The sequence below is a fragment of the Nerophis ophidion genome, linkage group LG06 (assembly GCF_033978795.1).
Source record: "Nerophis ophidion isolate RoL-2023_Sa linkage group LG06, RoL_Noph_v1.0, whole genome shotgun sequence".
Lineage (NCBI taxonomy): Eukaryota > Metazoa > Chordata > Actinopteri > Syngnathiformes > Syngnathidae > Nerophis > Nerophis ophidion.
This window is the reverse complement of record NC_084616.1, coordinates 64,821,568-64,847,642: the sequence shown is the minus strand read 5'-3', so window position 1 is coordinate 64,847,642 and position 26,075 is coordinate 64,821,568. Positions and strand designations below refer to the sequence as shown.

General features: G+C 40.3%; 2 protein-coding genes across 3 annotated transcripts; one reads left to right on the top strand and one right to left on the bottom strand.

The window, feature by feature from the left end:
• On the top strand, nucleotides 1–10,145 carry LOC133555106 (glycerol-3-phosphate dehydrogenase [NAD(+)], cytoplasmic). Its single transcript, XM_061904593.1, has 8 exons — nucleotides 1–169; nucleotides 1,949–2,126; nucleotides 4,457–4,597; nucleotides 4,661–4,799; nucleotides 7,803–7,915; nucleotides 8,030–8,266; nucleotides 8,338–8,444; nucleotides 8,538–10,145. Exons 1-8 carry the CDS (start codon nucleotides 126–128, stop codon nucleotides 8,632–8,634), a joined length of 1,056 nt encoding a protein of 351 aa, XP_061760577.1. The 5' UTR covers nucleotides 1–125; the 3' UTR covers nucleotides 8,635–10,145.
• Nucleotides 9,582–25,161, bottom strand: g6pd (glucose-6-phosphate dehydrogenase). 2 transcript variants are annotated; one of them, XM_061904591.1, is made up of 13 exons: nucleotides 25,119–25,161; nucleotides 17,116–17,237; nucleotides 14,898–14,935; nucleotides 14,694–14,802; nucleotides 14,379–14,596; nucleotides 14,054–14,212; nucleotides 13,041–13,166; nucleotides 12,782–12,875; nucleotides 12,513–12,699; nucleotides 12,203–12,438; nucleotides 12,047–12,123; nucleotides 10,500–10,592; nucleotides 9,582–10,420 (listed from the first exon to the last, which is right to left on the bottom strand). In XM_061904591.1, the coding sequence occupies exons 1-13, from the start codon at nucleotides 25,138–25,140 to the stop codon at nucleotides 10,330–10,332; spliced, it is 1,572 nt and encodes a 523-aa protein (XP_061760575.1). In that variant the 5' UTR covers nucleotides 25,141–25,161; the 3' UTR covers nucleotides 9,582–10,329. The 2 variants fall into 2 exon arrangements, with proteins under 2 accessions (XP_061760575.1, XP_061760576.1); XM_061904592.1 differs by lacking the exon at nucleotides 25,119–25,161 and adding an exon at nucleotides 24,935–25,100.
• Nucleotides 25,162–26,075: the final 914 nt, after the last annotated feature.

Genomic DNA, 26,075 nt, shown 5'->3' with positions numbered 1-26,075 from the left:
GATGGGCGGGCTGCAGTCTCCCATCATGCAGGCCAATAACAGGACGGAGTTGCTTGGCAGGCAGCTGCTGGACTGTTGCGTAAGCTGACTGCAAGTCCACTCACTTATCGATTTGTCTCCTCACGATGGCAGCTGCGAAGAAAGTGTGCATCATCGGATCTGGAAATTGGTAAGTAGTGTCTGTGCTATAAATGCGACAACGTGGCGAGAAAGGAGCTGTTGGACGGAGCTAACTTATAATGTGTGCAGCATTGCTAGGTCGGCTAGCATCTTAGCATCGCAGAGAAAACGGCTAGCTTACCAACTGCTTTTTTTTTTATTTGTTTTCGCGCTATGTTTGTTGCCTTTGCTTTGCTAGGCAAGCTTTATTAATATTATTTACTATATAATATGCGTTGGTGAAAAAAGACATGTTTTTCATTTCTCATACTATAAACGTGAACAGTGCCGTTATTCGCCTTCGGTGGTTTGACGGCGCCTCTTTAATTACTTTTCGTAGTCTTTCTAAATTTGATAGTTGACGTGCCAAACTATGTCAGTACGTCATAGTCTTCTTGTATGTTATTATATGTTGACATTTGCCACAATTTGCCGGTAAATATTAACTCTTACTCAGATACTTGGACCGGAAGACGTGATATTTTACATCAGGACATCCGGTTTTCAAATTAAAAGGACAATATGTAGGGCAACTATCACTGTAGTTTATAGCAGTGGTCCCCAACCACCGGGCCGTGGCCCGATTGGTACCGGGCCGCAGAAGAATTTTTTATTAATTTTTATTTAAAAAAAAAAGTTTTTATTTTTTTTATTTATTAAATCAACATAAAAAACACAATATAAACTTACAATTAGTGCACCAACCACAAAAACCTCCCTTTTTCATGATAAAAACCTCCCTTTTTCATGACAAAGAAAAAAAAAAAGGACACCCCCCCTCCCCCCTACCCGGGCCGCGGGACAAATTATTAAGCGTTGACCGGTCCGCGGATACAAAAAAGTTGGGGACCACTGGTTTATAGGGGTGTGGGGAAAAATCGATTTGAATACGATTCGCGATTCTCACGTTGTGCAATTCAGAATCGATTCTCATTTATAAAAAATCTATTTAAATTTTTTTTTTTTTTTATCAATCCAACAAACCACTACACAGCAATAGCATAACAATGCAATCCAATTCCAAAACCAAACCTGACCCAGCAACACACAGAACTGCAGTAAAAAGAGAGAAGACACAAACACGACACAAAACAAACCAAAAGTAGTGAAACAAAAATGAATATTATCAACAACAGTATCAACATTAGTTATAATTTCAGCATAGCAGTGATTAAAAATCCCTCATTGATATTATCATTAGACATTTATAAAAATAAAAATAAAAAATAATAATATTGTCACAGTGGCTTACACTTGCATCGCATCGCATAAGCTTGACAACACACTGTGTCCAACGTTTTCACAAAGATAAAATAAGTCTTATTTTTGGTTCGTTTAATACTTGAAACAAAGTTATATTATTGCAATCAGTTGATAAAACATTGTCCTTTACAATTATAGAAAACTTTTTTTTTTTTTAACTACTACTTTGCTAGCATGTCAGCAGACTGGGGTAGATCCTGCTGAAATCCTATGTATTGAATGAATACAGAATCGTTATGAATCGGAAAAATATCGTTTTTTAAATCGAGAATCGCGTTGAATCGAAAAAAATCGATATATAATCCAATCGCGACCCCAAGAATCGATATTGAATCGAATCGTGGGACACCCAAAGATTCACAGCCCTATGTGTATATATATATATATATATATATAACATCATTATAAATTGTATGACTTTTTAACACTTCAAACAAAATACCATGTGTGATTCTTTTTACAGCAAGTGTGTCTAATCTAGCACATTGTTATATTCAAACACTAATTACAACTATTAACAACACAGGGGCTCTGCCATTGCCAAGATAGTGGGTTCCAATGCCGCTCACAATTCCAAATTTGACAACAAAGTAAAAATGTGGGTGTTTGAGGAGATGGTGAACGGGCGCAAACTGACTGAAATAATCAACAGTGACCATGAGAATGTCAAGTACCTTCCCGGACACAAACTACCTGCAAATGTGGTAAGAACATGTTGCTTTCTCACACCTCACCTCAGCTGTTCAGACTCCGTTTGTCAATTAGCCCTTTCTGCTTGAGCATGACAGCTTTTTGCTTTTTACTTTTTACCTGCATATTTTCCTTTATGTGCAAAGTTGTCTGTTGCATGTGTTAAAAGGGAACTGTACTTTTTTGGAATGTTGCTTATCATTTACAATACTTATGTAAGAGAAGAAGTCGTGTTTCTCTTTTTTTTGCATTTTAAATATTAAGTGCAATCAAGTGTCCGCTTATAAGGGAGCCGAAGGGAGTCCCTCTCTTCTGCCTATAAAGTTCTTAAAATACATCCAAACATCTCCATTAGGGTTTTATATACATGATGTAAGTATATATATATATAAGTAAATGATAAATGGGTTGTACTTGTATAGCGCTGTTCTACCTTCAAGGTACTCAAAGCGCTTTGACACTACTTCCAAATTTACCCATTCTCACACACTGATGGAGGGAGCTGCCATGCAAGGCGCTAACCAGCACCCATCAGGAGCAAGGGTGAAGTGTCTTGCTCAGGACACAACGGACGTGACGAGGTTGGTACTAGGTGGGGATTGAACCAGGAACCCTCGGGTTGCGCACAGCCACCCCTCCACGCCGAGCCAACAAAGATAATAAAACATCACTTACTGTACATTGTCTGCTGTCAAGTATGAGCATTTATGATAACATTTATTATTTACGAATTCTGATAATTTTAAGCATACGCGGCTCATTAATTTCAAAAACACTTCGCAACATTCTCTTTTTTCCCCGCTGCATCCCTGATTACGAGCCAACAAAGATAATAAAACATCACTTACTGTACATTGTCTGCTGTCATTTGGATGCCAACAGCTGGGATGTTCATAGATTCCTATTTAGATGCAAAATGTCTATAATCCTCACAAAGAAACGGGTGGGGGTGGAGAACAAGTGTCTTTTTGTGTCATCCTCGCCAGTTTTGAGTCTTACATGGCTGTCAAAGTGTACCGACTTGTCGGAATACCTACTCAGACGTCTCATATCCAGGTGAGATGCATGATTTATGATCTAGAATAAACTTACAGGGCGCAAGGAAGCGAGAAAGCAGCAGACCACTCGATGATGTAAACTTAGGCACACAGGACGTGTTCACGGCGCCGCTATGAATAGTTTGTCTGCGTAAGCGCTTGTAATACTTGGTCAATATGCAAATCACGAAATGTAAATGGATTAATACAACTGTGCAATGTCTGCTTTCATTAGGATGCTGACTGATAGTTTCGCTATATCCCCATTTTAGATGAGAATTACTGTTCATAATCCTCACAAAGAAAAGGGGGGTGGGAACAAGTGTCTTTTCGTGTCGTCCTCGCCAGTTGCGGGTCTTGCATGGCTGTCAAAGTGTACCGACTTCTCGGAATACCTACTCAGACGTCTCATATCCAGGTGAGATGCATGATTTATGATCTAGAATAAACTTACAGGGCGCAAGGAAGCGAGAAAGCAGCAGACCACTCGATGATGTAAACTTAGGCACACAGGAAGTAATCACGGCGCCACTATGAATAGTTTGTCTGCGTTAGCGCTTGTAATAATTGGTTAATATTCAAATCACGAAATGTAAATGGATTAATACAACTGTGCAATATCTGCTGTCATTAGGATGCTGACTGATAGTTTTGCTATATCCCCATTTTAGATGAAAATTACTGTTCATAATCCTCACAAAGAAAAGGGGGGTGGAACCAAGAATCTTTTCGTGTCGTTCTCGCCATTGCCAGGTTTAAATGGCCTGTAAAAGTGTACAAACATGTCAGATTACATTATCATCCTTCTTCTATCCAGGTGAGATGCATGATATATGATTTACAAAAAAGTTTGACGAGCTAAGGAAGCAAGGAAAAAGCTTACAACTCAATGTAAACATAGGCACACAGGCTAATGATCACGGTGCTGCTATAAATAGTTTGTGCATTAGCGCGTATAATATCACTAATACTTGGTTAATATTCAAGACACAAAATGTAAAAGGAGTATTGTTGGCGCTTTTTGGATGTTTTTTATTGGGTTTTAAGGGTTAAATAGAGGACCTCCCATTGGTTCTGCTGTAATCTGATTTTTAATCAGAGAGAGAATGCATTAAAAAAACACATCCGTCGTCACGTCTTTCTTTATGATTGTGAACGATAGGCAACGTTCAGTTCCCCTTTAATGAATATTGCTTTGAACTTCTTCTTTTGTTGTTGGATGAGGTGTTAAACTGTCAAGAAGAAAGGTAGCAGTGCTTTTGGATCTTGATAAAGGAATAATAAACCTTGTCATAATTTCTCCCCAGCTGGCCGTACCAGACCTGGTAGAAGCATCCAGTGATGCAGACATTCTGGTGTTTGTCATCCCACACCAGTTTATTGGCAGAGTGTGTGACACCATGAAGGGAAAAATAAAGAAGGATGCGCTGGGGATTTCCCTTATCAAGGTTGGAATTGCATTGGGATATTTATTATTTTCTGTTAACTTTTTCCCCCCGATGTGTTAACAGGGTGTTGACGAGGGCCCTGATGGCCTCAAACTCATTTCTGATGTGATCCAAGAGAAGCTGGGCATTGCTATGAGTGTGCTGATGGGAGCAAACATTGCCAATGAAGTTGCTGATGAAAAATTTTGTGAGACCACCATTGGTTAGTCGTAATTTTGTGCATTTTCTCAAATTAATGTGATAAATGTAGCCCTATTGGGCTACCAGATAATATATTGTAGCTATCAGCACTGGTCTGTATGTCACAAATACACCATTACCGTTCAGTGACACTCTTAGGGCTCTTGTAGTCCATTTGAATTACGTTTAAAATCGCTTTTAGGATCAATCGGGAGGAGCTCAGGGTAAAGCCGCTGCTCCTCCAGATTGAGTGGAGCCAGATGAGGTAGTTCGAACATCTGGTCAGGACACAGTGAACACATTAGAGCAGGGGTCCTCACATTTCTGCAGGCGAGCTACTTTTCAATAGACCAAGTCGAGGAGATCTACCGCATTCATATTTATAATTTATATTTATTTATGCCAGGGCCCCCCGCGACCCCAAAAGGGAATAAGCAGTAGGAAATGGATGGATGGATGGATGAAAGGGACATTTTTGTTAACAAGTTGATGTTTAATGATAATACAAGCATGTTTACCACATATAGATTCCTTTCTTTCATGAAGACAAGGATATAAGTTGGTGTATTACCTGATTCTGATGACTTGCATTGATTGGAATCAGTCAGTGGTGCAGCCAACGTCATCTCACAAGATCCTCGAATGCCGAGATTGTCAAACAACTGACGAAAGTGAAGTCTTGGTGAAGATTCATGATTGCTCATTTTTATGTATATTTTGGTAATGCCTGGCTTGAGATCGACTGACACACCCTAAGCGATCGACCGGTAGCCCGCGATCGACGTAATGCCCACCCCTGCATTAGAGACTATGGGCCTGATTCACTAAAGGATTGCGTGTACTAAAATGCGTGCAACCCAAGTAGCACAAGCAAAGCTGATCTACTCAACATGTGCAAAGTGGGCAGAATAAGGCGCACAATCCGTTTTGCGTCTTTATTCATTTCCAAAATACATGCTAATTATCAAAACACCCACAATGTTGTGAGGATAAGATGCAAATATAATTATTACATGCTATATGACTATCAACTCACACATTGTTTTGCAAGCACTATATTGCGTTTTATTTAGCATTTTTCAAGACATGCAAAATTGTTCCACACACAACAGCAGCTTCAGCGCTGCACAGACGAGAATCCTCCATCCTACATGTGTCAACATTTTGGACGGTCAGAAATAAAAATTAAACAAATTGTCTATTCCAGTGTTTTTTAATGTAGGAGTCCATTGTTGGGCCGCAGCGCCCCCTAGAGGGCCACCCAAAAAAACTTTCTAAGCTGTGGTCCATAGATGTCTCAGTGGTACTTGCTCAGCTGTAATACACTTTTCTACCACTTGTGGCAGTTATAACCATATCCATTTCCTACCGCTTGTCCACCTTGGGGTCGCAGGAATTGCTGGAGCCTATCCCAGCTGCCCTCGGGCAAAACACCCTGGATAAGTCGCCACCTCATTTAAACAGAGTGCAAAAAATATGGCTTAAGTGTTGAAACTGTATTTCCATTTGCACTTAAATTGCATAGACAGTTTAGTTAAACATATTTACTGTTAATTTAGTTGCTACAAGCACAACATCATTGTATGTACCAAATATTTATTTTTAATCAGTTATGTATAAGTTCCATCTAATACCGTATATTTGGTTAGCACTTATTTTTCCAATCAGCCTTCTAATCAAGTTATGGTTTGAGTTTATTCCAAATTTGCATACAGTCACAGTATGATAAATCATATTTCTAGTTTTCATCACGTCAGAAAAGGAGTAGAAAGAAATGGAGCTCATTTAATACAACCCATTTTCTATTGCATAGCAGTTACGAACACATTTGTTCACTTCCTGTTCTTAATTTGTAACACAATTCAAATCCATAGGTAATAATGTCAAATAGTTAAATTGTAAACCACATTGATAAGATAATCAAACATTTCTATAAAGTTTAAAATGGTTAAATATTCTTATTTTGTACTTTACAAACTGAGTTTGAACAGTTTTTAAACTAGATCATATTAGTAATTTGTATTAAACAAACAAGGAGATGATAAACAAAATTAATTTTTTCCAAAAATAGTAGTTATCCTTGTCTGTTACCAGGTCTGCCATGATGAAGTTGTTTTAGAGGGCTTTGAAGGCTATAACGGCGACTCCCATTAGCCACATCTTCCAAGCCTTTCTTTAAAATCATTATGATTGTGAACTATAGGCAAATTCCAGGAAAAAGTACAGCTCCCCTTTTAAAGGCTTATTCAAACAAATTCAATTGATGCATTTTGGTGTCATTTAATATTTTTTAAATGGAAGTTTTTTACACATTCTAATACATTCTATTTCTTGTATGAAAAAAAAATGTCAAGTGTGCATTTTTTTGGGCATATTGAGCGGAGTAAGTAAAGCCTCTCTCCAATGAGCACACCTTTGGCGGTAAAAACATATCTAATAAAAATTGTGTCAATGTAGATGCTGCTAAAATGCTTCTAATATCCCTATAAAGTGGTACATGTCTGCTCCATGTTAAAAAAGATAGAAATATGCCAAAGTTAGGATAGAGCCTGATAAAAAATTAGTGAAGTGATTTAAGTTTTGAAAGTAGAAAAAATTGACATCAGTTTCAAACCTGTTTTTTTTATATATTTATGGCAAATAAAAAAATAACACAAAATATGCAAAATTTTCCACCAAATATTTTAAGCACAATATTTTATGTGAAGTAAATTTAACCTTAAAAATGTCAATTTAATAACATTATTTTATAAGCAATTTTTATTTTTTGTTTTCTTGCTTGTTTAGGTTCCCAAGAATCTTGCTTCCTCTCTATGGGGTGAATGTTAATACTGCATTCTTAGTTTTATATGTAAAATTCAACATAAGACAGTTTTCTTATTTAAAACCACAATATAGTAAATTTTCAGATTCACAGTTTGGGATTATAACTGTCTGAAGTTGATTAAAACAAAAATAAAAACATTAAAAAAAGATCTTCATTGAGTATGTTTTGCCTGTCTTAAGATATTTTTTATTCTTGCAGGATGCAAGAATAAAAACCACGGGGCTCTTTTAAAAGAACTCATGCAAACCAACAACTTCCGTGTAACTGTAGTGGAAGAGCATGACGTGGTGGAAATCTGTGGCGCTTTAAAGGTAAACAGAGGTTTAGAGTGAAAATGTTGTTGGTCATTTGACTTTGGGTTCTTGTGTTTTTTGTGACATTTTAAGAGTGCATTTAAATAAAGTGAACGTACCTTTTCTTCTCAGAACATTGTTGCCGTGGGGGCAGGTTTCTGTGATGGTCTGGGTTTCGGCGATAACACAAAAGCAGCAGTGATCCGGTTAGGTTTGATGGAGATGATCGCGTTTGCTCGCATTTTCTGCACAGCCGGACCAGTGTCCTCTGCAACCTTTCTGGAAAGCTGTGGCGTGGCTGATCTCATTACAACCTGCTACGGCGGCCGCAATCGCAAAGTAGCTGAAGCCTTTGTAAAGACAGGAAAGGTGAGAAGGAGGTTTGACGAAGTTTGTATCTTGCAGTTCTTGAGGTGTCGTTATCTTGTTTCTTGTGGCAGTCTATTGAGGAATTGGAGAAAGAGATGCTGAATGGTCAGAAGCTGCAAGGACCAGCGACTGCAGCTGAAGTCTATCTCATCCTCAAGCACAAAGACTTGGTTGACAAGTAAGTCAAGCTACAATGCACAACATATCTTAAGGTAACAAAAGGCACCAGTCATGTCATTTTCAACTCACTACAAACTGCATGTTCCTCTAGGTTCCCACTGTTCAATGCTGTGTATCACATTTGCTACAAGGCCCACCCAGTCACAGAGTTTATCAGCTGCTTGCAGAACCATCCAGAGCACATGTAAAACACAAAAAAACTGACCAAGTGCCTTCTACATGGAGAACGTTACCGCCTGTCATCCGTTACTCAGCAGCAGCCGACTAGTCACTCCACGGCTGTCATGCATTAGCGAGTGAGTGACTCCACGGAGATATTGCACGACTTTTGTGATTTTAGTCAACCACTTTGTCCTTAACTGTGTAAAGTGCGTCTTCATTTCATTTCATCATGCTGACTGACACTTGAAGGATCTGTTGTCTTTTTAAATTCCTCAATATTCACATGGCGTTCAAGCTAAACTTAAATGCAAAATGCATTACATAACACGATAATTTAATTTTAACCTCAAGGAGATGCAGCCTGTTTTAGTTATGCTGAGATTGCCCTTCACATGTTAATAGTCAAATGTTAGTGGGCCAACAAAACATGCATTCAAACTTTATGGACAAGCTCTAACTCAGCCTTCAATGGTGGAAAAAATATTTGTAATCTATTCTAATATTGTTGTCTATTACCAAATAATTTTGGATCAAAATGTAATATCCTGTTTGTCTTTGTAAGCTTTTAGTGTCTTAAATAACTTCCTGTCTGTACTGTATACCACTCATGCACGCAGAAATATTGACAAATGCAAGTGCCTTAGTATGCACGGTTGCTACATACAGTAAGTTTTGGCTTCTGCGTTTTGACAGACCAAAGACTTGCTTCTAAAATCTCCGTCCATTTATGAATATGACCGCCTAACAGCTTGTGTGTTGAAATGTTATGTCAACAGTTGTCTGTGAATAAACTGCCATCTAAGTTGAACAACTGCACCCAAGTGTGGAAATACTTCAAACACATCTGAAGAGGAAATTATTTTGGAATCATTTATTGTAGAACCAAAATAGATGTTTGAAGCCTTTTGGGGATTCATGTGGTTCACTTGCAAGATTGATGCTGATTAATATAATAATTTTCTGGTACCATAAATTATACGTAAGTAGTTTATTACATGGTAGTATTACTAGCATTACATGTGGATAACAGTAGTAAACAATTGGTCGTTACAAAAAGACATTCAGTGGTAACATGTCTCGACCTGATGTCTTTTTTATGTCCCAGATATGGAATGAACTTTAACTTGAATAAACCTGTAAAATGTCAACAAAAAGGGAATGAGTCAGAGGGAGGAAACTAAAAAAAAGTCTTGGTTTTTTTAATCCTTGAGGACACTTAAGATTATTACAATACAAATGCTGAAACTGGCTGTCTTAAACTTAAGTGTTTATTTACAACAGCTACAATGTGCTTGGTCCCAGGCAGAAAAGGCAAGAAACAATACAAGTTCCACTAGAATAAATTGTAGTCAAAGCATTATAGTATTAGAATTATAATGGTAATGTTTGCTTGTGTACAACTGATAACTGATAAATGAGCTTGACAACTGATAAATGAGCGTGTAGAAGCTCATGAAAATGTAAAAAAAAAAAAAAAGCTTGATTTGCTTTGCTCAATTAAACTGACTGGGCCTCACAAATTAATAAATTATAAAAAGGTCATCCAAATACATGGTTCAATCAACTCGTGTCCGCTTGGTTTATTTCAACACCTGAGCATCTGATGTAACTCATAAAAATAACTTCTTTACCTGAGTAGATCACTACTGGGACATTGCTTATCCAGCGGCACCCCACAAACTATCCTACCTACCTGTATTCCTCCCTCCACTCACTACAACTCAAAGTTTATTGGGGTTGACCCATTTGTAAGTGCCTGCATAGCGGAATCCAACTCTCTTTACAAGCTCGTCAGCTTCTGCTGGGCCCCGACTAGAAAAAGAAGCAAAAAAAAACAAAAAATCTGTTCAGATCCAGATGTCGGGTACGAAAGTCAAACACTGTAACCTACCTTCCATATTTGTACGGAATAGGCTTTGGCTTCTCTTTGTCTATTTGGTGAAGTAGAGGTGTGAATATCCTCCAGGCCTCTTTCAGTTCATCACTGTAGATACATTACATTATTACCAATAAAAAAGTGAGCATTTAAAATGAATTCAAGTGGAAAAAGAGACAATGCTGTAGTCATGGTGCCATCTTCTGGCGAAATATACTAACTCTTGTGTCTAAACAAGGGGTCATAATTTTTTAAAACACAAATGGTGGTTCTTCAATTTTCGGTCAAAATTTAACATAGATTATGTTTTACAGACCGTTTTGTGAGGTCTCTTCATGTAAATAAGACCGTGTTGTGTGCAGTCTTATTCAAGTGCTTCCACTTTGCATCTTCTCCCCGTCAGCCATGTTGTAGGTTTTTGCGCTTTGATATAGGGCAGGGCGATATTGCCTTATTTTAATAACGCGATATTTTTAGGCCATATCGCAATGTACGATATATTTCTCGGTATTTTGCCTTAGCCTTGAATGAACGCTGGATACATATAATCACAGCAGTATGGTGATTCTATGTGTTTACATTAAAACATTTTTGTTCATACTGCACTAATATATGCTACTTTTAAACTTTCATGCAGAGAAGGAAATCACAACTAAGTCAATTTACCAAAACTATTTATTAGCTGGTGACTTTACAAATGATGCTACATATTAGCAGTAATGCTACTTTTGGTATCAACGCTTGTGCCCCACACTTGACAAATTAAAGTTGTCTATTCGACATATTCCCGCTTGAAGCCGAACCACCACCAGACGGACCTCGTGCTGTTTTTCTTGGGAATTAATTCTTCCTTCATTTGTTACAAGATTCGCACCTTCTGTCTCTCGCAACAACCCGCTAGCATCACAGCTAACGTTAGCCACGCAACTACCTCTCTGCTGGGCGAGGGCGTGTACGTATGTGACGTATGACGTGACAGTATGTGACGTATGGAAGAATGTGCGCCTGCTTGTCTGTGAGAAGGAGACGCAGGAAAGAGCGAGGAGAGCCTGTAGTGTAATGCCCGCAGCAAAAAACAACTGCGTGAGACTGTACTCGAATATTACGGTAGACATTTTCTATATCGCACAGAGAAAAACACGCGATTTATATCGTATATCGCCCAGCTCTACTTTGATATGAAATCTGACAGATATAAGTTAGAACTATACACTACTTTGTATTAGAAATGGAAACAGCAGAGGATTAATGTGCATGTACAAGCCAGTCTACTCCACAACAAAAGGATGAAGAAAAAGGAGCCAATTTTACTAGCGCAAAGTCCTTTGAGGTAAATCTCTACCATGTAAGGAGATATCTGATGGCTTCACACTTGGGAAAATTCCAAATGGCTCGTTTGGAGGAAAAATTAAGGAAGGCAAGATTGTTTAATTAAATTCTCTACTATGTCTCCATGGTTTGATTTCAAATTTTAAGGCCTTATGCAAATTCTAAATACACAAACAAGTACCAACAGGTGAGAAAAGATGGTTTTGCATAATAGGTCCTCTTTAAAAACAGACCTGCGTACAAAGTGCATCTGGCTTCCACAGAAGACATCCAAAATGAGACGCTCGTAAGCATCTGGGAGCTTCACATCCTGAAAATAAAATGGGACATTATGGTTTGAACGAAAAGTATTTTTTCGATAACGCGTAATGAAATAATTCAACGCATGCCTTATATCTGCTCTTGTAGGTGAGGTCCAGCTCAGTCTCCTCAGGGCAGAAGTACACACCAGGCTTCTTGCTCATCATCTTGGCATAGACTGCTTCATTAGGTTGCACACGGACCACCAGCTCATTGCGGTGACACTGATTTCCAAATATGTCCCCTGGGACATCTGTGAATTGCAGCCGCACCTCAGCCTTTCTCTCATTTAGAGCTTTTCCGCAGCGGAGGATGAAAGGAACGCCTGGGGAAATGGGGTTTATTCCAAATTAAATTAGAAGCTGTAGTTAGTGGTTGTGTAGGGCAACACAACTTTACCATCCCAGCGCTCATTGTGCACATAAAGCACAGCAGTGGCAAATGTGGCCTGAGTAGATCCTTCAGGAACCGTGGCATCATCAAGATAACCCAATTTGGCATCTCCTTCCCCCTCTTGGTCTCCCACATACTGGCCCAGCACCACATCTGACATTAACACTGGATTGATACATTTCAGCACTTTGACCTTTTAAGAAGAAATTGATTGTATGGTTAAAAACTAGAATTAGAACAAATGGTGAAATTTGTGCTGGAAAAAAATATTTTACCTTTTCATCCCTGACATCATCCGAGCTAGTGGAGGCTGGTTTCTCCATTGCAACCAGACACAGCAACTGGAGCAAATGGTTCTGCATGACGTCTCTATCATGGCAAAGAGAACAGGAGTTCAGGAGTAAGCAGTCTAACATGGGATCATAATAGTCATGATGAGAACTAATTATGTAGTTTAATCAAATATTTCCATCATCAGTGAATAGTCAACAGAACAAGTAATACAATAGGCTCTTTTTATACATAGGCTCTCACCGGATGATTCCAAAGTCATCAAAGTAGCCTCCTCTTCCCTGAGTGCCAAATGGTTCTTTAAATGTGAGAACCACACATGCCACACTGTCCCGGTTCCAGATTGGTCCAAAGATGCGGTTTCCAAACCTGCAACGGACATCACATGAGTGGTTCAGAAGCAGGAAGCAAAAAAAGCTCAGCTGTTCATGACAACAAGCATCTTTTGTTGAATGGCCTCTTTGGGGTATGTATGACATGGACAGGGAATTACAGTATCTAAACCACGAGCCAGTGAAAGAGAAGTCTTTCATTTATTGTCGCACGCATGGGTTCACAGTTACGGGTGAGCTAGAGCCTATCCCAACTGAGGCCAAAAGGGCTTTTCACCCAAAATCTGTATTCTTATGTTGGTGCTTATGTCATTATTGTGTATGTACATTGAGCTTCATATGTCTATGGGAAATCTCATTCATCCAGGTCATTGTATATCAGGGCATTTAATAGCAACTGGATTGTTCAGTTTGTTTTTAGCTTTATAATGGTACAAACCTAACCAAATCGGGATTTAATAACTTGTATTGATACAAACACAGATGGTTTGGTACAACTTCCTGACTTTATAGGTTACATACAGGATCAGGAGTGTCAAACTTGTTATTGTTGAGAGCCACATTGCAGTAATGCCTGCTTGTAACAGTCAATATGACATAAAATGTAAAACTGCCTCATATTATTACACAATACATTTGATGATAGATAACTTGCTTTGAAATCGTAATTATACAATCAATTGTTTTTGACAACCAAAATAATGCTTGACATATCTTGCATGATTAGATAAAATGATGCTGTGTGATACACACCTGTGCCCACAACCTGGTCAGATGAAAGGCAAAATGTTTAATACAAAATATCTGAACAGTCTTTCTGGAATTGATTTAAATGACCTTGATGAATAAAAATATTCACAGGCATTTTAATGACTTTTTTTTTTTTTTAATGTATGCATAAAAAAAACATTTCAAACATTTTACCTGAGCACCATAAGATTCTGCACCATTTCTTTGCCAAGGTAGTGATCAATACGATAAATCTGATCTTCAGTGAAGAGGGAAGAGAGGTGAGCAGACAGCTCCTCAGAGCTCTGAAGGTCTCGTCCAAATGGCTTCTCTACAATTATTCTGGTCCAGCCTCTAGAAAGAACAGATGAGATTATGAACAGATTATTACACCATACTATATGCAAGGAACACATCATGCAGCAAAATATGAAGGTAGCCACTCTGTCTCCTTGTTTACATGCAATTCAGTCATATAAAAGGGACACTGCAAGAACTGAGGAATGAAGTGTGCACTGACTTTTCACTCATGCAGTGGTTCCTTAAGTTCTTGGTAACACTGTGATAGACCGTGGGCGGCAGAGCCAGATAGAAGAGACGGTTTGCCTTAGATCCTTCGGGCAGAGTCAGAATGTGTTTATTGAGGTTGGAGAAGGAATCCCCGTCTGCGTAATTTCCACTTATGTACGAGTTCCTGCTGAAGAAGACAGACAACCGATCTGCTTCAGTGTCTGTCACCTAAACCAGGAGATGAGAACAAGCGCAATAAAAAACTACAGAAAAATAGAATCGTTTTTAACAAAAACAAATTGTACATTTGCTTGCTCTAAAATACCTTGAGATATGGCATGCAGGAAGTCCTGATAGCATCAACAGTCAGGTTGGACCGAGCAAAGCCAACAAAAAACGTGTTCTCTGGGAGGAGGCCGTCTCTGAACAGCCACCTGAAAGAGAAGTCAAAACATCTACTGTAGGTAGGAGGTCCATAGTGCAATAGTTTGACTAGTGAGGACCCTTCTTAGGTTGCAGGTTTATTTACCATAGAGTTGGGTAGATTTTCTTCTTGGCCAGATCTCCCTACAGGTCCATACACAAGTAGAATTTAAAATGCAATATATCAATCAATAAATCAATGTTTATTTATATAGCCCTAAATCACAAGTGTCTCAAAGGGCTGCACAAACCACAACGACATCCTTGGTAGAGCCCACATAAGGGCAAGGAAAAACTCACCCCAGTGGGACGTCAGTGACAGTGACAGTTCTATGTAACATGATTAACATCACCCTGCTTCTATTTCATTGTGCAGGCACGTGTGATTACTTCTTCAAAAACAATGATGCAAAATAGAGAAAGTTTTGAAAATGTTTTTGATTCTTAAAGGGAAACTGCTGAAGATGGACAAAATAATAGCACGTAACAATTTAGCAATAACCTACTAAGTGTGACATTTCCATTGTTAAAACTATAGCATGTCTAACTAATACAAATAATCACAAATACAGTACAACAAGCCATAACATTAGATACAGTGCACCTGCTCAATTGTATTGGATGATATTTAATACACGATCTGTATTACTTAAAAAAAAAATGTATAATGCTGACTTTTGACTGAATCATAATTTTTGGTCCACCTAATTTTACAAGTGCTTAGGTTTTCAGCAATGTATCATGCTCTGGCATGAAAAGTAATTTGTGGGAAAGAAACAAAAAACAAACCAGATATTCAAACAAACTTGGAAATCTAACTTCATTATTTCAGGCTTTTTTGATGGAATTATTTAACGGAAAACATATGTATTTCTAAAAATTAAGTTTGAAACTAGCTGGAAGGAAATGTCGGAAAGCATGCTTAACTTGTGTGACACGGCCCCTCTATCAGCCAGTGCACCAGCGTGAAAGAGAAATGCTGACAGCCAATGACATGGCAACAAAAGAACTCACCCAAGTGCAAACAGAGCAAGAGAAAAAACATACTGACATCCCCAAGGAGGAAATAAATACATACTAATGTTTGTAATGTGGAAACTGAAAAGGAAATTGCTTTCTTAAAATTAGTGGAAGGTTTTCCTACATACTCAAGTTTACTATATACAGCGTCATCCATCCATCTATTTTCTACCGCATGTCCCTTTTTGGGGTTACAGGGGGTGCTGGAGCCTATCTCAGCAGCATTCAGGCGGAAGGCGGGGTGCACCCTAGACAGTTAACTGGCGGCCCTCACAAAGACTTTTTACTGGTTAGCAAACAAGCAGCAAAATGGAGATTCCTCTTTAATCCAGCAGGTGGCACTTATACTAGTAAAGCTTGACTTTTTATCCATATTATCAAAGAGTTTAGTAAAAAAAAGTGTCTCCATTGGAAATATATTTGAGGCATCGAAAGGATCACCATGACAAACCTTAAATTGCTGCTTTTGAAACATTCACTGGCTGCGCAGTAATTGTTTGCAGAAGCTTGGTGAAATAATTTTCAACATTTCCTGAAATAAGGTCATGTGCAATTATTGCAATATTTTTGAATAGTGACAACACACTATACAGGCTTTGTCAAAAGCCTGTATAAAGGTTTCAAACTCACTCGGCACAAAGTTAAACATCTCCACAATTTGTGCTTGCATCACTGAGCATGCAAAATTATTTATTTGTTTCAATTAGGAGTTCAGGACATTTGATGCAAAATAAGAAGAACAAAAAAAATCGTAATGGGCCATCCTCACACATAAAACTGTTGACAAATCTGCGAATTTGATTTACAATGCTTAGTTGTGAACATTGCAGGGTTCGCTGTACTGTAAATTGCTTTCCTCCAGCTACCTGATATTTTTTCCAAAAGTCGTTTGTCAAAAGGCAGTGAAATGCACAACTACTATTTAGCTCTTACAGAATATGGTGACAGGCAGACCAATGGACAGTGATCTAGATATGTTGGCACATTCAAAGAGGATTACGGTGATATTGATGAATGGGATAATTTTGGTTCATATTTTTTCTATTTGAAGGCAGATTAAGTACATAATATTGATATTACCAGTAGCATGCAGCTTTAAAAGCAAAGGCTTTTTGAAAAAAAAAAACGGTACAGATTTTTACCTTAATTTACATCTTTTAATTTAGACTCTATAGTATTTTTCTTTGCTCCTATTTCATTGGAGACTACTCTGACAAAGCTGCTGTTTTTTGTGATGGATGGCATCCTAATCTCTTCATGGGCTGCAGTCTCTTTACAGTCCCCCCCCCCCCCCGAGTTCTCACCGAAGCTCCCATGATGATAAATATGTGTGTGTCGGATTGCCGGAACTCTTGATCATCATGCAGATCCTTCCTCAGCTCCCCAAACACCTCCGACCGTGATAGGGGAATGGTGCTCATTTTTTCTAAATGAAAAAAGCAGACAAAGCCATATATGAACATAAAATCCTGTTGCACAACTTAATAAATCAAACAGGACAAAAGCTGTCAAAAAAGACGGCAATGTAGGAAATATGTATGTTTACACAATTAAGCTAATACTTCTGAAACACACACTTCCTCAATGCAAATGTTTGGTTTAATAACAAACAATATAGGTGTAGTTTATGATCAACTTTTGTGCGTGACGACATACCCAAAACATGCATGTCCAGTATTTAGAGACTATACATTGTCCATATATGGTACTATAATTATGAACGTGTGAATGGTTGTGTGTCTGTACAGTCGTGCTCAAAAGTTTACATAAACTTGTAAAGAACATAATGTCATGGCTGTCTTGAGTTTCCAATAATTTCTATGAAAAAGGAGGATTACCTCCACATTCTTCAGGACAACCTAAAATCCATCAGCCCGGAGGTTGGGTCTTGGGCACAGTTGGGTGTTCCAACGGGACAATGACCCCAAACACACATCAAAATAGAATAGAAAAGAAAGTACTTTATTGATCCCTGGGGGAAATTTAGCACCACAGTTCGCTCACAATAAACAATAAACACTTGTTTTTTTTACAAGTGAATAATATAAATACAGTATTGTACAGCACTGGTGAATGAATGATAGGTGGTGGTCGGAGGGGCCGTAGGCGCAAACTGGCAGCCATGCTTCCATCAGTCTACCCCAGGGCAGCTGTGGCTACTGATGTAGCTTACCACCACCAGGTATGAATGAATGTTGAGTTCCCACTTCTCTGTGAGCGCTTTGAGTGTCTAGAAAAGCGCGATATAAATCTAAGTTATTATTATTATTCACATGTGAATAATATAAATACAGTCTATTATACATTCAAGTACAGTCAAAAGTGGTAAAGGAATAGCTCAATCAGGCTAGAATTAATGGCCTTCCCAAAGTCCTGACTGAAGAAACAAGTCCATGTCAGAAAACCAATAAATTTAGCTGAACTGCACCAATTTTGTCAAGAAGAGTGGTCAAAAATTCAACCAGAAGCTTGCGGATGACTACCAAAAGCGCCTTATTGCAGTGAAACTTGTCAAGGGACATGTAACCAAATATTAACATTGCCGTATGTATACTTTTGACCCAGCAGGTTTGGTCACATTTTCAGTAGACCCATAATAAATTCATAAAAGAACCAAACATCATGAATGTTTTTTGTGAAAAAAAATGTGTTCCAATCATCCATCCATTTCCTACCGCTTATTCCCTTCGGGGTCGCTGGAGCCTATCTCAGCTACAATCGGGCAGAAGGCGGTGTACATCCTGGACAAGTAGCCACCTCATCGCAGGGCCAACACAGATAGACAGACAACATTCACACTCACATTCACACACTAGGGCCAATTTAGTGTTGCCAATCAACCTATCCCCAGGTGCATGTCTTTGGTGGTGGAAGGAAGCCGGAGTACCCGAAGGGAACCAACGCATTCACGGGGAGGACACGCTCCAATCACTCCATCACAAAAAAATAACAGTTGTAGAAATTATTGGAAACTGAAGACAGCCATGACATGTTCTTTAGAAGCACATTCACGACTGTATGTGCCCTACATAGGCTTAGTCAACTGCGATAGGCCCCAGCCCATTCATGAGCCACATAAAAAAACAAGCGGTATACAAAACAATTATGCCAAAGAATGTACGCTCACAATTAGGGCTGGGCGATATATCGATATACATGATATATCGCGGGTTTGTCTCTGTGCGATGTAGAAAATGACTATATCGTGATATTCGAGTCTACGTTCTCACGCAGTTGCTTTTAGCTGCAGGCTCTTCTCACTCTTTCCTGTCTCTCCTTCTCACAGAGAGCAAGCGCACCTTCTTACATACGTCACATACTGTCACGTCATACGTCACATACGTATACGCCCTCGCGGAGCAGAAACGTAGCAGCATGAGTAACGTTAGCTGTGATGCTAGCAGAGCTGTGCGAGTGGTAATACGAGAGAAAGAAGGTGCGAATGAAGGACGAATTAATCCCCAAGAAAAACAGCAGGGAGTCCATCGTCTGGCGGTGGTTTGGCTTCAAGTGGGAATATGTCGAACAGACAACCGTAATAAGTCAAGCATGCGGCACAAGCGTTGCTATAAAATGTAGCATTACTGCTAATATGTAGCATCATTTGAAAAGTCACCTGCTACAGAATGAAGAGTGCTTACTTCGAATGTCAACATCTCCATTCGGTGCCACACACCCACACCATCAAAATGCCGAGGCAAACATTTCCACATCAACATCGTATGAAAAAAATATAATTTAATAACGTCTGTAGTAACCTACCACGTAGCGAAGGACGAACAATTTTTTATTTCCTATTATGAAGCTAATTTTTTTTTGACACTTAAAATGTCTCTGACAATCTTGCACATTCTGTTTTGGAAATGACATGAACGTTTGTGCCATTGCTTAAAAGGCCTACTGAATTGAGATGTTCCTTTTTAAACGGGGTTAGCAGGTCCATTCTATGTGTCATACTTGATCATTTCGCAATATTGCCATATTTTTGCCGAAACGATTGAGTAGAGAACATCGCTAACAGTAAAGCCCTGCCTTTACCGGAAGTCGCAGACGATGACGTCACCCGTTAATGGCTCCTCAGATCCTCACATTGTTTTTAATGGGAGCCTCCAACAAAAACAGCTATTCGGACCGAGAAAACGACAATTTCCCCATTAATTTGAGCGAGGATGAAAGATTTGTGTTTGAGGATATTGATAGCGACGGACTAGAAAAAAAAAAAAAAAAACGCGATTGCATTGGGACGGATTCAGATGTTTCCTTGTTTAAAATTCCCGGAGGTGAAGCTTTACTATGGATCAGAGCGGTCAAGCGAACATGGTTCCCGACCACTTGTCAACCGGCAGGTTTCGGTGAGAAAATTGTGGTAAAAAGTCGCCTCTTACCGGTGATCAGCTGAGCTTGCGCCGTCCATGCATCTGCCGTCGACTTCCCTCAGAGACTGGCGTCAAGACACCCGTGGACACACCCCTCCGACTATCAGGTACTATTTAATCTCACTAAAACACTAGCCACACAATAGAAAGATAAGGGATTTCCCAGAATTATCCCAGTAAATGTGTCTAAAAACATCTGAATCCGTCCCAATGCAATCGCCTTTACGCTATCAATATCATCATCGACAAATCTTTCATCCCTGCTCAAATTTGGGGAAATTGTCGTTTTCTCAGTCCGAATAGCTCTTGCTGCTGGAGGCTCCCATTATAAACAATGTGAGGACGTGAGGAGACCTCACCCTTGTGACGTCATCGTCTGCGACTTCCGGTAAAGGCAAGGCTTTTTTTATTAGCGACCAAAAGTTGCGAACTTTATCGTCGATGTTCTCTACAAAATCCTTTCAGCAAAAATATGGCAATATCGCGAAATGATCAAGTATGACACATAGAATGGACCTGCTGTCATTTCAGTAGGCCTTTAATGTAGAGACATAGCATCATCATACTGCTGTGATTGTATGCATTAAGTGTTCATTCAGGGCTAAGGCAAAATATCGAGATATTAAAAAATATCGCGATACAGCCTAAAAATATCGAGATATTAAAAAAAAAACATATCGCCCAGCCCTAATCACAATCACTTCCCTATTAAAGATGAGAAGTAAATATGTGGAAACAGTTGCTAAACAAGACGTATTTCAGCCAGTGCAATTCCACAGCATTGACTACAATAATTTTTTTAAAGAATTACCGTATTTCCTTGAATTGCCCCCAGGCATATAGTATACGCCTGCCTTGAATTACTGCCGGGTCAAACTCACTTCGCATAATAATTAGCGCATGCTTAGTATTACCGCCTGGTCAAACTCGTGACGTCACGAGTGACACTTCCCCTGTCATCATTTTCAAAATGGAGGAGGCTGATTTCAATACCGGTAATTTCAAGTCGCATAAAGGGAAGAAGATTAGGGGATATTCAGTAGGATTTAAAGTCCAAGCTATTGAATACCGGTATGCTAAAAAGAACAGTGAGCAGTATCCTTACATCACACACAAATTTTTACTGCATGCCTTTGGTAAGCGACCGGAATGAGAATCAGCACCTCCAAGTCCGAGTCCATGGTTCACGCCCGGAAAAGAGTGGAATGCTATCTCCGGGTTGGGGAGGAGTTCAAGTACCTAGGAGTCTTGTTCACGAGTGAGGGAAGAGTGGATCGTGAGATCGACAGGCGGATCGGTGCGGTGTCTTCAGTAATGCGGACGTTGTACCAATCCGTTGTGGTGAAGAAGGAGCTGAGCCGGAAGGCAAAGCTCTCAATTTACCGGTCAATCTACGTTCCCATCTTCACCTATGGTCATGAGCTTTGGGTCATTACTGAAAGGATAAGATCACGGGTACAAGCGGCCGAAATGAGTTTCCTCCGATGGGTGGGGGGGCTCTCCCTTAGAGATAGGGTGAGAAGCTCTGCCATCCGGGAGGAGCTCAAAGTAAAGCCGCTGCTCCTCCACATCAAGAGGAGCCAGATGACGTGGTTTGGGCATCTGGTCAGGATGCCACCCGAACACCTCCCTAGGGAGGTGTTTAGGGCACGTCCAACCGGTAGGAGGCCACGGGGAAGACCCAGGACACGTTGGGAAAACTATGTCTCCCGGCTGGCCTGGGAACGCCTCGGGATCCCCCGGGAAGAGCTGGACGAAGTGGCTGGGGAGAGGGAAGTCTGGGTTTCCCTGCTTAGGCTGCTGCCCCCGTGACCCGACCTCGGATAAGCGGAAGAAGATGAATGGATGGCCTTTGGTAAGTGCGGGAGTGAGAAGACGTTTTAAAATAATTAGCGCATGCTTACTTTTACCGCATGCCTTTGGTAAGCGCAGGAGTGAGAAGATGTTTTAAATTAATTAGCGCCCCAGCGGCAATTCAAGGAAATACGGTATGTAATTTAGGGCTCCTCAAACAAAACATGTACAGTGGGGCAAAAAAATATTTATTCAGCCACCGATTGTGCAAGTTCTCCCACTTAAAATGATGACAGAGGTCTGTAATTTTCATCATAGGTACACTTCAACTGTGAGAGACAGAATGTGAAAAAAAATCCAGGAATTCACATTGTAGGAATTTTAAAGAGTTTATTTGTAAGTTATGGTGGAAAATAAGTATTTGGTCAACTATTCAAAGCTCTCACTGATGGAAGGAGGTTTTGGCTCAAAATCTCACGATACATGGCCCCATTCATTCTTTCCTTAACACGGATCAATGGTCCTGTGCCCTTAGCAGAAAAACAGCCCACAAGCTTCACAGTAGGTGTGGTGTTCTTGGGATGCAACTCAGTATTCTTCTTCCTCCAAACACGACAAGTTGAGTTTATAGCAAAATGGATACATGGATGATACAGCAGAGGATTGGGAGAATGTCATGTGGTCAGATTAAACCAAAATAGAAGTTTTTGGTATAAACTCAACTCGTCGTGTTTGGAGGAAGAAGAATCATGCTTTGGGGCTGTTTTACTGCTAAGGCAGGGGTAGGGAACCTATGGCTCGCGAGCAAGATGTGGCTCTTTTGATGACTGCATCTGGCTCTCGGATAAATCTGAGCTGACATTGGTCAACATGATGATAAGTAATGAATAATTCCACTTGTAATAAGTGTTAAAAATAATGTTCAAATACATAAAACATTCTCATGCATTTTTAGTCCATCCATCTATTTACTACCACACCTGTTCAAGAAGTTGCGTTAAGAAGTTATTATTTATTATTGGTTAGCGTGGGGCTTCTTCAGACCACAAAGCACCGACATGAGAGCCCGTTTCAGGGTTACACTATTGTTTTATTTTTCAATAAGTCTCTCAGTTGATTTCCAGCAATTGTATTTTTGTCTTTCGTTCTCGCTCTGGCTCCAGCCTCAACCCCATCTCTCCACCTGGCTGCTGCTTATAACAGAGCGACAGGTGATTAGATAACAAGGCTCAGGTGGGCCATCTACGCAGCTCTCGCTGATTTCGAGGCCGGTCCTGGCACACCTCAGTTCGCTGTAGGCCCGCGGGCCACGCCCCCTCCACAGTTAGCTTCAGAATAACAATGTTATTACAAAGAATAAGAGACCTATTATACTCTAGAAATGTTGGTCTTACTTACCACAGTAGAAGCATTTAAGTCTCACCTTAAAACTCATTTGTAAACTCTAGCCTTTAAATAGACTCCCTTTTTAGACCAATTGATCTGCCGTTTCTTTTCTTTTTCTCCTATGTCCCACTCTCCCTTGTAGAGGGGGTCCGGTCCGATCCGGTGGCCATGTACTGCTCGCCTGTGTATCGGCTGGGGACATATCTGCGCTGCTGATCCGCTTCGCTTGGGATGGTTTCCTGCTGGCTCCGCTGTGAACGGGACTCTCGCTGCTGTGTTGGATCCGCTTTGGACTGGACTCTCGCGACTGTGTTGGATCCATTATGGATTGAACTTTCACAGTATTATGTTAGACCCGCTCGACATCCATTGCTTTCCTCCTCTCCAAGGTTCTCATAGTCATCATTGTCACCGACGTCCCACTGGGTCATTATTGTCACCGATGTCCCACTGGGTGTGAGTTTTCCTTGCCCTTATGTGGGCCTACCGAGGATGTCGTAGTGGTTTGTGCAGCACTTTGAGACACTAGTGATTTAGGGCTATATAAGTAAACATTAATTTATTGATTGATACTTAAAAATGCACGCGTTTAGTTGTGTCCAGTAAGAAAAAAATATTATATGGCTCTTACGGAAATACATTTTAAAATATTTAACACTAAATTGGCCCTAGTGTGTGAATGTGAGTGTGAATGTTGTCTATCTGTGTTGGCCCTGCGATGAGGTGGCGACTTGTCCAGGGTGTACCCCGCCTTCCGCCCGATTGTAGCTGAGATAGGCGCCAGCGCCCCCCGCGACCCCGTAAGGGACAAGCGGTAGAAAATGGATGGATGGATGGATAGCTTTTTGGCTCTCTCAGCCAAAAAGGTTCCCGACACCTGTGCTAAGGGGACAGGACGATTGATCCGTGTTAAGGAAAGAATGAACGGGGCCAGATTTTGAGCCAAAACCTCCTTCCATCAGTGAGAGCTTTGCATGGTTGACCATACACTTATTTTCCACCATAATTTACGAATAAATTCTTTAAAATTCCTACAATGTGAAATCCTGGATTTTTTTTTTTTTTACATTCTGTCTCTCTCAGTTGAAGTGTACCTATGATGAAAATTACAGACCTCTTATCATTTTAAGTGGGAGAACTTGCACAATCGCTGGCTGACTAAATACTTTTTTGCCCCACTGGGGTCAGACGTTCACTACGAGTTACGGAAATAGCCTGCGACAAAACTATAATTATATTAGTGAAATCCTCCACTAAATCCCCTATTTAGCAGCGGGGCTCACACGTTCCGCCAAACTGTGCACCTTAACACAACTTGGCGCGAATCGTGAAAAGCTAGCCTCTGAACCGATGTCCAGACTGAAACCGTCCGTGTAGTTAGTTAGTGGCGTGAAAAGCGTGTGTGGAATAAAGAAAAAGCGCGCTGTCATCATCAGCGCTTAGCTGCACGTGCTGTTATGACAACAGCCGCTTCCTCGTCCGAGCTAGCAAACAGCGCCTAGCTTAGCCACACGCTAATTAGAGTCGAACAGCAATTTTTTTACAAAAAAGAGCACTTCTTACTCACCCGTTTACCAGAGGACACGCCGGCTGTTAAAACGTGTACAACAACAACAAGGGGGCACTTTCTAGGGGAAAATACGCAAGAGAAACTCCACCGAGCCGAGGCGGTGCGAGCTCGGGGAGACAACTTCCTTGTTGCGGTGACAGCGCGACAATGTGAGATTTTATTGGAGAGGAGAGAAACTCACCAGCACTCGCCCGACTTCCCATCGCAGCGGGGTGTGACGTCACCACCGCGCCAGGGGGCGGAGCTCCACTCAACTCCTCCCTTCACCTCCTTGCCTCGCGCTGCGGTGATTGGTTGATTGATTGATAGATACTTTTATCAGTAGATTGCACAGTTCAGTACAGATTCAATACAATTGACCACTAAATGGTAACACCCGAAAAAGTTCTTCAACCTGTTTAAAGGGGAAGATTATCATAATTTCAGAAGGGTTAAAACCAATAAAAATCAGTTCCCAGTGGCTTTTTTTATTTTTTGAAGTTTTTTTCAAAATTTTACCCATCCCGGAATATCCCTACTGAAATGAGATGTTCTTAATTAAACGGGGATAGAAGGTCCATTCTATGTGTCATACTTGATCATCTTGGGGATGGCGTGGCGCAGTGGAAGAGTGGCCGTGCGCAACCCGAGGGTCACTGGTTCAAATCCCACCTAGTACCAACCTCGTCACGTCTGTTGTGTCCTGACCAAGACACTTCACCCTTGCTCCTGATGGGTGCTGGTTGGCGCCTTGCATGGCAGCTCCCTCCATCAGTGTGTGAATGTGTGTGTGAATGGGTAAAAGCGCTTTGAGTACCTTGAAGGTAGAAAAGCGCTATACAAGTACAACCCATTTATTTATTATTTATTCATCATTTCGCGATATTGCCTTATTTTTGCTGAAAGGATTTAGTAGAGAATATCCACGATAAAGTTCACGACTTTTGGTGCTGATAAAAAAAAGCCTTGACTTTACCGGAAGTCGCAGACGCTGACGTCGCAAGTGTGAGGGCTCCTCACATATTCACATTGATTTTAATGGGAGCCTTCTACAAAAAGTGCTATTCGGACCGAGAAAACGACAATTTCCCCAATTATTTGAGCGAAGATGAAAGATTCGTGTTTGAGGAAATTGATAGCGACGGACTAGAAAAAAAAA